This window comes from Cervus elaphus, chromosome 4 (assembly GCF_910594005.1).
Source record: "Cervus elaphus chromosome 4, mCerEla1.1, whole genome shotgun sequence".
NCBI classification, from domain to species: Eukaryota; Metazoa; Chordata; class Mammalia; order Artiodactyla; family Cervidae; genus Cervus; species Cervus elaphus.
This window is the reverse complement of record NC_057818.1, coordinates 30,464,827-30,479,130: the sequence shown is the minus strand read 5'-3', so window position 1 is coordinate 30,479,130 and position 14,304 is coordinate 30,464,827. Positions and strand designations below refer to the sequence as shown.

The following is a 14,304-nucleotide window of genomic DNA, read 5'->3' as shown; positions in this document are numbered from 1 at the left end:
CCTCTTCCTGACATGAGAGATCAGCTGCCTGCTGGTGCTCTTTGCTGGGATAGGAAATACTTTAGGAAAACCACAGTTTTTGAAGAGAGAGAGAAAAGCCAGAGGAGGGAGAAGGAGAGGGAGAGACAGAGATGGGGCATAGAAATGACACATTTGAGGTGCTTTGGGAAAATTTCTCTGCAAAAATGCCAAGGTAGAAAGAACAGGAAATACTGCATTTCATTAAGCATTTGAGAATTTCCACATCTGGCCATTCATAAATCAGACAACAATGCAACCCTTTTAAGCCGAAATGATGGAAATTAAAAACACTGTCTCTTGCATCTTTCCCCGAATTCTTTTATTCTCTTTTCAGTTGCCATTATAGTTAATACACCAGCATGCAACTCCTCTTTCTCAGAAAATTATTGTTTCAATTGAGCAGTAGCCTATGAGTTTCAAAAGTGTTTCCTCTCTTAGAAGTAATAATGATTAACTATGATCACACTGAAAGGGATGATGAGAGTAGGAAGAATAACAGTGGATAATGAAACGTTTCACTGATTTGATTTCTCGAAGCTTCCTGGTGCAGGGCTCGCAGTAAGGTGAGGCTCCTTGCTGTCATATTTACCTAATAAGCACACGTCGAGGAATCATCACAAGACCTTACCTGAAATATAAAGTTGGAAGGAAATGGAATCATTACTGATTATGGGGGGAGTGGGAGACTTGTGCTTGACATGATGGTTTTTGGTGCCTACCTTATGAAAAAACTGTTTTGTTCCCTAGTCCCATAATATTATAATTTTAAGAGGCATTTTTATTCCATCATTAGATAAAAGCATGCTACTGCCATTAGAAAAATTTCCCCATCATATGAAGTTATCCTTTTATACTGGGTACAGTGAGGCCTTAGTTTATCCAAGGGACTCAATGATTGAGTTCAAACTAGACTCAGGTAATGTTCTCTAGATTTAATTTTTCCTTTCGGGTTTATGGTCCATTGAATGTTTATTTCCCCTTGTTCTCATTACATGGGGACTACAACTTCCTGCTTGTCTGGATTTGGATTCCCCAGAAACAGGCACTGAGACAGGAATTTGATTATAAGTGGTTTACCTTGGAGATGATCCCAAGAAAGGCCAGTTCGGAAGTGAGAATGTGAGGAAGAGGAGGCTAGAGAGCCAATGCTGTGTATTCTCAAGCCAGCTTCCACTGGAGAAACTGGAGCTTCATCCCCTTGGGGATACCCTGGCTCCCTGTAAATACACAAAAGGAAAGGACAAGCTTAAGATTATCCTGCCAGAGAGGTGATGGAGCCAGGGATTTTATATAGTAAGTTGTGTGAGTCTCTGAGGGGTATTAATTTTCTGCAAGTTCTAGCCTGACAGGCAATGGGCATAATCGGTTCTGAAGGCCAAAGGAAACCCTCAGAAGTTGGCTGTTGGCTGCAGGACAAGAGTGACTGAAGTGGTAATGACCAGAGGTTAGGGCTTGGGGTACCAGCAGCCTCCCCTACACCAATGAAAGCCAGTGGTACCTGTGCAAGAGCCAGAGTGATCTGAATAAAAAAGGGACTGATATCACTAATTAGACACATTGTCCTGCCTCCCCCTAGGAGAAGGCATACACACTGTAATTGTATTTTTTGCCTAGAGAGTGTTGAAGGTAGGATTTTTGGTCTTCAGAGCAAGGAGGACTTTAGTAACAAGAAGAGTGTTTCATGTGTCTGAACAGCTTGCTGCAGGGCATAGCAGAAGCTTGGTAATTGGATTTTATCAGAAATGGTCTACAAGTCTGTAAATAAAAAGGTAACTTCAAAAGTGACTTTCAGTGTGTTACACATTGCATCTATCTGTGCCGAAATTAGCTTAATATTTTATGTTGGGCAACAATGAACATCCCCAAGGGCAGCTGATGTGATTATACAGCAAATGGGAAAGAGCATTCACACAGACTCACTAATATCCTGATATAACTCCGCTCCAAATATGTACTTGGTAAACATCTGGTTGAGTAAGTCCCATAACTCAGAAGAGTTTCAAAGAGAGATCACTGCTTTTTCTGGGAACTATTTGTCTCTGACACATTTAAAAGGCTGTATGTCCCACAGGGAAAAGGGTGTTTTTGCCTTTCCCATCACTGTATTGGTCACATCTGTACACAGGTACCTCGAACAAGAAAGGTGCCCAGTAAGTATCTGCTAAATGAGTGAATGAATGGAACTGACGCAGCGCTCAGGGTGTCTCCTCTTTCCGAAGGTCTGTATCACTTCTCAGTACCAGAAGATGTGGTTCTTGGCACTGCCATAGGAAGGGTGAAGGCCAATGATCAGGATATCGGTGAAAACGCACAGTCGTCGTATGACATCATTGATGGAGATGGAACAGCACTCTTTGAGATCACTTCCGATGCCCAGGCCCAGGATGGCATTATAAGACTGAGAAAGGTAAGCTCAGGAAGGTTTTGCTCATCTTCAAACTATTAATACCTCTTTGAAACGTGAACATTGAAGATGGTGGAGTTGGGTGCACTTCCTGATGTAACCTCAGAAGGGAAGGAGGTTTGCCTTCTTTACTATGAAAAAGTAGGAGTCCTTGGACCTCTTTGGTGGTCTCGTGGCTACGATTCCATGCTCCTAATGCAGGGAGCCCAGGTTAGATCCCTGGTCAGGAAACTAGATCCTACATGCCACAACCCACACGCCATGTGCCACAACCAAGACCAGGCATGGTCAAATGAATGAATGATAAATAATGTTGGAAGAAATAAGAAGAAAAAGTAAGAGTCCTCTTCTCACATCTTATCTCTTGGCCCTACTTTATATTTCAGCTAAAGCTCAGTAAGCAGTGACCATGCTGGTGCTAGCCTGCCATCTCATCCATCATTTCTCTCCTGTCTGTGCCTCAGTGTTTTTCCATAAGATGCAGGAACTTGCTCAGTCCTTGTCCAGAGCCTCCAGCTATGTAGGAAAGTGAACACCGAAGGCAGCCTTCAAGCAATGAAGGACAAAGACTTGTGGGCAGTTTCCTTGGAAGAAATTATCCTGAGGCAGTTGTCTGTGGCTCCTCAGAGGTTTTTCAGTCGGGGGTGGGGGGAATCCTCATTAGCCCACAGAGGTGGCAAATTCAATGCCTTTTCTATAGGAACCCCCCCCCCCCCAATTTCTGTATTCCTGCTTCCTGGAATAGTTCTAAAACATGCATTGAAGGTTCCTAGGTCTTCATGGCAGTCTCTGCTTTTAGGGAAACTCAAAGACAGACAAACTAGTCAGCCTGTTATTCTGGCTTGTTCTGGCCCTGAAAGGACAGGGCCCACCCCCCTAACATAAGATACTCCAAGTTGCAATCAAATGTCCAAGCAATGAGGTCAGTGAAGCTCAGCTTTGGTTTGTTCCTGGCTGTGGGGCTGGACTTCTCAGATGGTGTTAGTGGTAAAGAACCCGCCTGCCAGTGTAGGAGATGTAAGAGACACGGGTTTGATCCCTGGGTTGGGAAGATCCCCTGGAGGAGGGCATGGCAACCCACTCCAGTATTCTTGCCTGGAGAATCACATGGACAGAGGAGCCTCATGGGCTACATTCATAGGGTCTCAAAGAGTCAGACAGGACTGAAGCGACTTAGCATGCATGCTATGGCTGATTCATATCAATGTATGACAAAACCCACTGAAAAAATAAATAAATAAATAAATAAAGGGAAAAAAAAATAAAACACTAGAAGAAAGTAAAAAAAAAAAAGAGAAATATCTCCATAAATAGTACAAAGAATATATGGCAATCTGTGGTTGCCTTTGCTCACAACCATTTGTATGTGTGTATGTACATATGGTAAATGTGAAAAATTCTGTACATTTTCCATATTTATTTCTCATGACAAGTTTATTTAAAAAAATGTGTAGCGCACAGTTCAATATTTTACGGACATGGGTATTTGCAAAGGAAAATGCCCCTTTATCCTCATAATGAGTATTTTGCTCAACATTGTACTGCATGTTTGTTGTGAAGTAGTAGAAACTAATTTTAAAACAGATTTGCATATGATCGGTCACACTGTTGGGAGCCAATAGCTCTGCCCTCTGTCTTGATCAGCAATATATTGCCAGGACTCTGAGCTTACTATCTGACTCTCTCTCCCATGTTACACAGGGATCTGCTCCCCATGGTCCTGCTCTTGAAATCCCCCATCGGGGAGGTCTTGACAATGAGAACCTGGAATTTTCTGGATATACTCTAAAATACAAAATCAGTTTTGAGGAAAAAATTGGTTGCATATATTTTAACTCTGCTGAGCAATGCTTCGTTTTGACCTGGATGGAGCTCAGTAGTAAAAGTTGCAAAGTATTTAAAAACTCATGTTTGAAATACAGTACAGTATAATTATACTTGAGTCAATTATTGAGTAACCCAGGGCCACATTTTCCTTGGTTAATGATTCCTAATGTCATTTTTATTGTTATTATTAACTGCTATTCTTTGTAACCATAAGGTGCTTTTATAAACTGAAGCAATTAGCCGTTTGCTGTATTTTTATTCACCACTATTCATAAACTTGGAAACATATTCTACACATCTCAACACCAAGATACATGTGCATTTTACTCTGGAAAATGATGTAGGGAGTCATTTTCCTACAATGCATGGACCTTCTTTTTGGTCTGATAAAGTCCTAAGGACACCAAGATGTGTTCAGGTTGGGCTAAGAGTTTAGCAGAGCATAAACTGCTATATTCAATGGCATTTGTGAAGAACTTGAAATTACATAATTGTTACAGTTGGGGCTGTTGGAAAATTGTGAAAATGCTGATGTTGAATTGTGTATTCATGGGTATATATATATATATATATATGTGCTTAGAAATTTCAGAATAGACAGGATTGAGTATCTGCTTGATTAGAAAATATCTCTCAAGAAAAGTTCAGTCCAATTAGAAGAAAATCAAATATAAAAATCAACACAAAATTTTGAGCTAAGAAAAAAATATATATATATATTTAAGCTTTAGGAGAGTTCTGAAAGTTTGGTAATGCGGGCTTGTGTTCAGTCTGCTGCTGCTTTTTTTTTTTTAATTTGCATTGCAGATGTAAAGTTCAATTTCTTATAAGAAATTGCAATGCAAGCCTAAATTATCTTCTTGAACCTTGACAGAAATACATCCTTGACATCTGAAGTATTCTGCCCTGCTGAGAGAATTGGACAGCGAGGATTCTGACGCAGATGGGCTTTGGGTTGTTTAAGGGGACTGTGTTCTGTTACCTTCCTCTATTTACTTAGATCATTAAGTCTTTGGGGCTTTTAAGGCAGGAAGAATTAATAGGTCAGAAATATTTTCAGTAATGGTTCAATGAGGTAATTTCGCATTGCTTTTAAGTGGTTCGTAGCAGACATGGTAAGTCCTAGCTATCTATATATCTACCTGTCTCCCTCTTCCTTCCCTTAAATATAAATACAGGTAGATATGTATCTGCATACATCTTTATATGCCCACCGGCTTCACAGCACGGAACTCATAATAGAGACCTTCTAAGAATGCCCTAAAAGAGAATAAACTTCATTTTAGCCATGATCAGCAAAGCAGTGATGCTCTGGAAGTGAAATAAGAAAACACTCTTTGTTGGGATTAGTGCTAAATTGTGCTTTATAATGTCTCCATGGACTAAACAATGATTATTTCTCGTTCTTTACATTTCACACACTGTTGCCGAAATGATAAAAATATTCTTCCCAGATAGAGATTGTGTTCGATGCTGCCTTATCTCCGACCAGCAGAGGCCCGATTAACTGACTGATTGGTATGCAGGTCACGCCATCACTAGTAAAATTTTATTATGACTCTGAAGTGAAATTTTGACGGCACTATTCATGACTGTGAATATTTTGTGAATTCCAAGTGAAATGAGCAAAACAAAACAGAACAGTAGGAGATTAGATTCACTGAGCTTGTATAATAAACAGATATCAATAAATGCCTGTAAAATTTACAGGTTGAATATGGGGGATAGGAGAGTGATCCCATTAAGACTCACAAATGGGCTTAAATGCACATAACAATCATCCATCAGTGTTACACACATTTGTTCTCGCGGCTGTGGTCATTAGTGAGAAACATTCATCTTTGTCATTTCTTAACAGCCTCTGGATTTTGAGACCAAAAAATCCTATACACTGAAGGTAGAGGCGGCCAATGTCCACGTTGACCCGCGTTTCAGCGGCAGGGGGCCCTTTAAAGACACGGCGACGGTCAAAATTGTCGTCGAAGACGCTGATGAGCCTCCCGTCTTCTCTTCACCGACTTACCTCCTGGAAGTGCATGAAAACGCTGCTCTCAACTCCGTGATTGGGCAGGTGACCGCTCGTGACCCCGACATCACTTCCAGTCCAATAAGGTATTTCTCTTTTAAAAGGAAGATTCACTGTGTACGACGTGTGACAAGCAAATCAGTACAAAATGTAGTTAAGTATGCGGTCCGTGTGGCTGCCTTTGAGGCACCGCTCACATGGCCAAGGGATTTTAGTCAACATGCACCATGCTTGTGTCTATGGGTGTGTTGCACACACATGTGCTCACACACCTGGAAAGAGCTATATATAATGCTCAGAGCCAGAAATGCTGAGATGAAGAAAGCTGTTTGGCTTTCAGAGAGCACGGTGAAAAGGCCAGATCAACATGTATTTTGCAGTGAATTTGGGTGGATCCTTTATATTACATTGTTTTTGCTTGTTGTGCATTTTTTTCCTAGCATCAGAAAAGTATTGCTATTTTTTTTCTTTCTCATTTGACAATCACATGGATTATGTATAAAAATTTAGAGGCATGAGGTCATTGTCTTGGAGTATTAAGAGACCCCCATCTTATTTCTGTATTTGGGTTTGAAATTATCTTTTTATCACTTGATGGGCATTTCTGATCGGTCAGCATATCCACATGGATGCCTTTTAGATAAAAACCTTTCTCTGCTATTTCAAAAGTACCCTTTGTTTATACTTTTCCTGCTCAAAAATTTTTCCAAGATGAGAAATATAACCCTTTATTAAGGTTTTTCTTCTTTTTTTAGAAATGAGGCTCAGTTCTGGGTTTTTTTTTGTTGTTGTTGAACTGTGTACATCTTTTCTTTTGCCAGTCACCCAAATGACGGTGCAGATGCTCAAGCTAAATAGCTTTCTTCCGAAAGAACACTGAAAATCTATAACTTGTCCACTGGTCTCCAAGGGTGAAGTGTTGGTTAATGATGTGTTTGAGTGTGGATTTCAAATATTTTCTGAGAAATGTTTGTTGAAAAAGAGAGAGAAAACTAAATAGAAGAATAATTTTAAAGAAGTGTCCAGTTAATTTATGAGTTAGATGTCAGCTTATATGCAAGTCATTCAGTTTCTAAATTACGGGGACTTAGGGCAGATATTTTTCTAATTACTTTTTTCAGAGAAACTCTAGATAGACAAATGGCATTCTGAAAGCTATATTTATTCAATTCTTGTTCCTGTATTAAACTCCCAATACTCTTGAGGGTGCTGAAACTCTGAGGCTGGAGGTAAAACACATTGGAGTAGTCAGTGCCCCAAATAATTTGTGTCTGGGCAAAAAATAATTCTTTTCAGATCCAGAAAAGTTGTTTTTAGCACAAGCCATTTTGAAATTCAGAATGAGAGTGTATCTCATAAGGATACCAAAAAAAATGCTTCCTTCAAAAGAGCAGCCTCTAAGAAGGTAAAACTCCATGTGGGGAATTGAGGAGTGGTCAGTTGCCTATTCTCTGTTCTAAAGGAACTCAACATGCTGTAGGCACACAGAATCTTCCCTATTTGCTAAGAGAACTGTACCTCTAAAAGGGACAAGAAGTGGATACAAGGGAAGAAAGAATCTAGAAAAATAAGTTTACATGGATGTCCATTTTTTGACTATACGGTGAAGTTGTGACATCACTTTATGCTGCAATTCTAGTATAAATAGAGGCAATGATACTTGTTGAGTAAATGAATCTGCCCCGTTTTCAGCTGTTACCCCTTTTCTCCTGAAGGAACACAGAACAGAGCAGTTACCACTTCCTTCACATCTTTAAGCATAAGAGGCAGAATAATGACAAGGGTAAACAAGATTGAACCAACCGGGAGACCAGCCATGGGCCAGCTTAGCACTTGGTCGGTCAAGATTTCTGCTCCTGTCAGCAAAGACCCCATAGGGGGCCAGGAGCAAGCCGAGCTGAGGACCCTCGGGGAAAGTGGGGGTTCAGATATCAGGGGAGTCCCGGGTACACTCCAGACATGCAATCTGTAGTACCAGCAGGAACAAACTTCCTGTGTGAGACATGTTCTTCATCAGCTAGAGATGCAGTTTGAGGAACTTTTGGTACTGAAGTGATACTAACCTCAAATGGACAGAAATGGTAAAAATCTAGGTTCAGAAGCTCCCCAGGTTTTTAATCTTTTTGCTTATGTAAAATGGATATTTTTATAATCATTCCAGTTCACAGGGACTCCAGTGACTATTATCATTGTAACAATCATTGATTGTTACAGCTTTTGCTATTGTTTTTTATTACTGTCACTGGCATAAAAGGCAGGTGTATGAGAAGCTTGAGGCTGCTTAGCAACAACTGCCCAATTTGGAAGAATTTCATTTCCAGGCAAACTAAAGGGGGCTTGGGGCCGTGTTCCCAGGAAGAGATGGACAGATGAAGCGCCATTTGATGACACTGGCATATCTGTAGCCCTGGTAGATGGCAGGCAAGTGCTATTAATAGTTCCCTTGGCATATGTGCCTGTGTATGTGCAAATTCACTTCAGTCACGTCCAACTCTTTGCAATCCCGTGGACCGTACCCGCCAGGCTCCTCTGCCCGTGGGATTCTTTAGGCAAGAATACTGGAGTGGGTTGCCATTTCCTTCTCCAGAGGATCTTCCCAACCAAGGGATTGGACTCGCATCTCTTAAATCTCCTGCATTGGTAGGCGGGTTCTTTAATACTAGTGCCACCTGGGAAGCCTAGATGGCATATATGGCCCCTCCCAAAGAAGGGGTAAGTAGTATTTCAAGTCATTTCCAGCAGGGCTTTAATGCATTATTCAGAAAGATCGCCCCACATGGTTCTGATTGGCGGTGTGTTGGCTCCATGGGATAAGAATGTAAGAATCATCAATGGTATTTCTTCAGTATCTGTTCTGCATTTCTGCAGTTATCCCCCCTCCCACCCTAGTCCCCCAGTTGGGTTGTGGAGAGCAGCTTTCCTCTTTTTATGCACAATTGGTTAATTTGTGTAGAAAATTAAATTTCCTGACTAGCCAGAGCAGTGCAGAGTTCCTTATAAGTCTAGCAGACAGATTTAGAGCCATTTAACCTTTTAAAACAGGACTAGAGGACACAGATATTCAGGGAATTATCAAGTAACAAATAGTAAAGCATGATTGTCTCTTTAGGACTGTTGTATTTTATATACTAACAAGACTGTATCCATCTTTTCAGGGAACGTTTACTTTGCTATCCAGCAAGAAATAGGCATTTATCGGTGACATCTTCCATGTTAAAACATGTAGTCATTAATTGGCTGGTCAACTTCCTCTATGACTCAGCTTCATTTGAGAGCCCACTGTCAGGCTGAAAGTATCAATGTATTTAAAATTCTTATAACTAAACATGTATCTATGTGTATAAACATATCTATGTCTATATCTGTTTGTATAATCGCAGGGCAAACAAACAGTGATATAAAGATGAAACACAAAGGCAAAGTGACAAAAAAAGGCAAAATCCCCCTTCCAGGAACATTAATTAAGCATGTGCTACCCTCTTCATTAGCATATGCCTTTCAGTAGTATAGAATATAGTTGTGTAAATTATTTAAAAGATGCCATGTCTTGAAACTACAACAGACTGTTTCAAACCCTGTCACTACTACTTCCCCGACAGACAGCTGGTCTCTGGAATTCTCTTTGAGACTCAGCTTCTTCTTTGGTATTCTAGGATAATATCGTCTTCCTCAGACAATTACTGAAATAATGAAGTTGTTAAATAAAATAAGTGGAGTTATTAGGACTACCCACTAATAAAGCCACCATACATTTCATATCTTAAATGCAAAATAAAAGCCTAGTACTCATTTGAGCAGAGATTCTTCTACTAAAGGTTGCTGACTGTGCAGGATTATCTTTTTCTTTTCACGTATCAGTTGCATGCTAAATAGTGTAATTAACCTCGTTTAGTCTAATTTGCCTTTGCTACTGTGGTGAGTATTGCTACTAGTGAGTGCTTGATGTGTGGCAGGGATGTGCTACACGAGTTCATTTCATTCTTTACCACCTCTATGAGATAATGTGTATACTCATTTAACAGATGAGGAAGCTGAGGATAAAAAGACGGTCTTGCCCATTGTCACACAAATAGTCAAGGATGGAACTGTGGTGCATAGCCATCTTTTTGTCTTTCTGACAATGCAATGCCTGCTTTCTATCCTTTGTCACACTCCCTTTCTTTTCTTGTGATTTCTGTGACACTAACTGTGTCTTGACATGTTGGGATGGCTTGGCAGGAACAATATTTCTACAAATCTTTTTTGTTTATTCTAGTAAGTTTCAGGTATACAGAATTACAGTTAGACTATAATGTTTATAGTATAAGTGTTATACTATGGTATGTACTATAATGTTATGTTATAGTACAGATGTTTGTAGTATAAACATCGGTATAGACTACAGAGTTTTCACCACCAAAGCCTTGTCACCATCTATCACCATACAGCTCACCACCCTCACCCATTTCACCACCTCCAAAATCCTCTTCCTTTCTGGTAGCTACTCTTCTCTATGAGTGTGTTTCTGTTTTATTTTGTTTTAGATGGCACATATAAGTAAGATTATATGATATTTTTTCTTTCTCTGACTTACTTAACATAATACCTTCAGGGTCCATCCACATTTTCACAAATGGTAGGATTTTATTCTTTTTCATGACTGAATAGTATTCCACTGGGGTGTGTGTGTGTGTGTGTGTGTGTGTGTGTGTGTGTGTGTGTGTGTGTGTGATCTTCTTTATCCATTCATTTATGGATGGACACTTAGATTGTTTCCATATCTTGGCTATTATAAACAAGGCTGCTCTGAATTAGAGGATCAATTTAATTGAAATACAAAAACCATTCATTTCCTAACTGGTTTCATTCAATTCAGGATACACACCAAGAAAAAGGAGAGTATACCAGGTCTGTGGAATTAACCAGAGTGTGGGTGGAGTGTTTCTTGCTCCTTAGTCTAGCCCTTTTGTGTGGGTCTGTTACTATCAGCTGTGAACCAAATTAAGATTAGGGAGGTAACAGGAGAAACAATAGTTATTTGATGAATCAGGCATTGTGTTACGTTTCTATTATGTATCATTTCACTTAATTCTCACAAAAGACACCTGTGAAGTACTCAGTATGATTCCAGTTTTATGAGGGAGGAAACTGGAGGATGTTTCCTATGCATGGTGATATAGCAGGAGGTGTGAGGGCTAGGGTTAAATCCAGATTTCTTCTTACCATTGACCACTATGTCTACACGTGCTTTGCTAGGCCCTGGCATTTTGCATGAAGTGTAGGATGATGACAGCTAATGTTTACTGTTTCCTTTGTGACAGACACTCTGAAATGGTGTTAGAGGCAGCAAGTTATTTATACTTAAGGCAAACTTCCTAGCACAATTGCTTAGTTGTTGTCATGTCCAACTGTTTTGTGGCTCCATGGACTGTAGACTGCCAGGCTCCTCTGTCCGTGGGATTTTCCAAGCAAGAAAACTGGAGTGGGTTGCCATTTCCTCCTCCAGGGGATCTTTCAGACCCAGGGATCAAACTCAGGTCTCCTGCATAGGCAGATGGATTCTTTACTGCCGAACCACCGGGGAAGCCCCTACTAGCACAGAGTAGGTGTTAATTAAAGGTCAGTGCTTTCATGTAAACCTGCTATGGCTCATTTTTTTTTCCACCCAATAATCATGTCAAGTGTGTATTATCACCATGGCGTTGAGATGGCATGTGACTGTTTTCCTTTGAGATGGCTGCTTCCTACTTTTCTTTCAAAGCATCTCCCATACGTCTACACGAGCTGCTTAAATTAAAAGTGGGAATGATGGCTGTTCAGCAGTCAGAGTGGGCTGACGCATAACCATGGTGGCCACAGCGCTCTGTTGTCCTAATTCCTCTCTTGAATGTAAGTGCCCACTCAACACAAGACTCTGCTTTTTTTCTTCCTACTTGTATTCTGGCATTTTCACAATTCACCTCAGACACCAGGCTTGCTGTTAATGAGCTCTTTTCCTGAAAGCACTTCTGGTAGTCCTGATAGCCAGTGGTGCTACAGTGGAAATATTTCATAGAGAACCTCGTAATTGTATGGTGAATAAACTGTCTATCGATTGACTCTCTCTTCAATCTTGCAATAATTCCCAAGAGACCTTGTCTTTTTTTTTGCTGTTGTTTTTAATTGTGATAAGAACACTTTACATGAGCTCTGTCTTTTTAACAGATTTTTAAGGGTACAATACAGTATTGTTAACTATAGCCACAGCGTTGGTGCAGAATGTAACTGATACTTTATAGCAACTTCTCATTCCTCCCTTCTCCGAGGCCAGCCGGGCAACCACCATTCTATGCATCTATGACTCTGACTGTTCGAAGTGCCTAATATAAGTGAAGGTTGTTCAGTCGTGTCCAACTCTTTGCAACTCCATGGACTATAGAGTCCATGGAATTATCCAGGCTAGAATACTGGAGTGGATAAGCTGTTCTCTTCTCCAGCGGATCTTCCCGACCCAGGAATTGAACCAGGGTCTCCTGCCTTGCAGGTGGATTCTTTACCAATTGAGCCATCAGGGAAGCAAGAGCCCAGGTGGATTATAAGTGGAATCGTGCTATATTCTCCTCTGGTGACTGGTTTCTTTTACTGAGCACAATGTCCTCCAGGCTCATCTTTGTTGCTGCACATTACAGAATTTTCTTCTTTTTGAGGCTAAACAATATTCCATTCTGTCTATATACTACATTTTCTTTACCCATTCATCTGCTGATGGACATTGTTTCCACATCTTAGCTATTGTGAATAACGCTACAGTGAACGTGGGGGTGCTAACATGATTTCAGTTCTTTTGAATAAATGCCCAGAAGTGAGACTGCTGAATCATATGGTCGTTCTATTTTAATTTTTTAGGAACTTCCATATTGTTTTCCATCGCTGCTGCACCACTCTGCTTCCCTACGAACAGTGTACAAGGGTCTAGTATCATACAAGGAGTCTTTTAAAAGCAGTGAAAGCTTGGTCATTTAGTTCCTGCTCACTTTTAGCCAATTAAAATTTGAATGTTTCCCATTTCAAAAGTTCCACCTTATCCAAGTCATTTCCCCCCACCCTGAAAAATCACTGTACTGCTAATTCAGCTAACAGTGATTAACACTAATTAAGTCATGTATTCATTTAGTCACATGGTCACCCATTCATTCACATTACTAGATATATACATATATGTATGCATATATATAGCATTTATGATATATATATATATATATGTCACATATGGTATGGTACACACATATCTATATCTATGGTTTAGATATAGATACACAGAAACACATGGTTTCTTAAGGGACTTCTATAGAGACAGAGCCTCTGCCCTCATGGACATTGTTCTATAGTAAGGAAACGAGTTACACAGCTGTGTTAAATTCAAGTCTTTCACAATTATCTAACCTTTAATGCGATCTGAAAATGATAAGCAAAACTAGATTATTTTTAGGCTCACATAGAAGAAGAGGTTTCCTAGTTTTCTAAGGAATTGCAATAGAAGGAACCACAGATACTCAATGATGCTAAAGTGGAAATATCTCACACTCTAGAGAACCTAGTATTAATCTAGAGAGTGAACTGTGTGTATATTCTTTTCTCTCATTTTTTGTTCTGTACCTTCCTCCCTCCCTCTTCTTTCTCTCTCACTATAAAGAGGAGCTTTGGGTAGAAAAAGGCTCCTTTTCCCCCTTAAAGGAATAATAAGTAATGTGTGATGCAGTGACTTTAGAATTCTGGGACTAGCAGAACTCAGATAATATTATTTATTAAAGCAGTTAGAGCAACCAGTGGAGCAATTAGAGCCCAAAAGCTGAAAACTTGTAGATGGAATTTTTGATACTCGAAGTGCATGCGAGAAAATGTTAAAATGGTTTCTTTAGGCATAATAACAAAAGCTAGAATGAAATTAAACAGTGAGAAAGAAACAGTTGGAGTTCAGTGAAATATAATAACTGATTCATAACTAAGGGGTTTATTTCATTATTAGTGACTCTAAATAGCATCTTCACTTGCAGTTGGTTCAAAATTG

The 14,304-nt window shown here is 39.9% G+C and overlaps 1 protein-coding gene across 1 annotated transcript in view; it reads left to right on the top strand.

Moving 5' to 3' along the window:
- Window positions 1-14,304, top strand: part of CDH8 (cadherin 8) — a 390,981-nt gene that overhangs the window by 231,446 nt on the left and 145,231 nt on the right. The window contains exons 6-7 of the mRNA XM_043898638.1: window positions 2,241-2,428; window positions 6,111-6,364. Of these exons, the coding sequence (XP_043754573.1) occupies window positions 2,241-2,428; window positions 6,111-6,364 (442 nt within the window). The remainder of the gene's footprint in view (window positions 1-2,240; window positions 2,429-6,110; window positions 6,365-14,304) is intronic.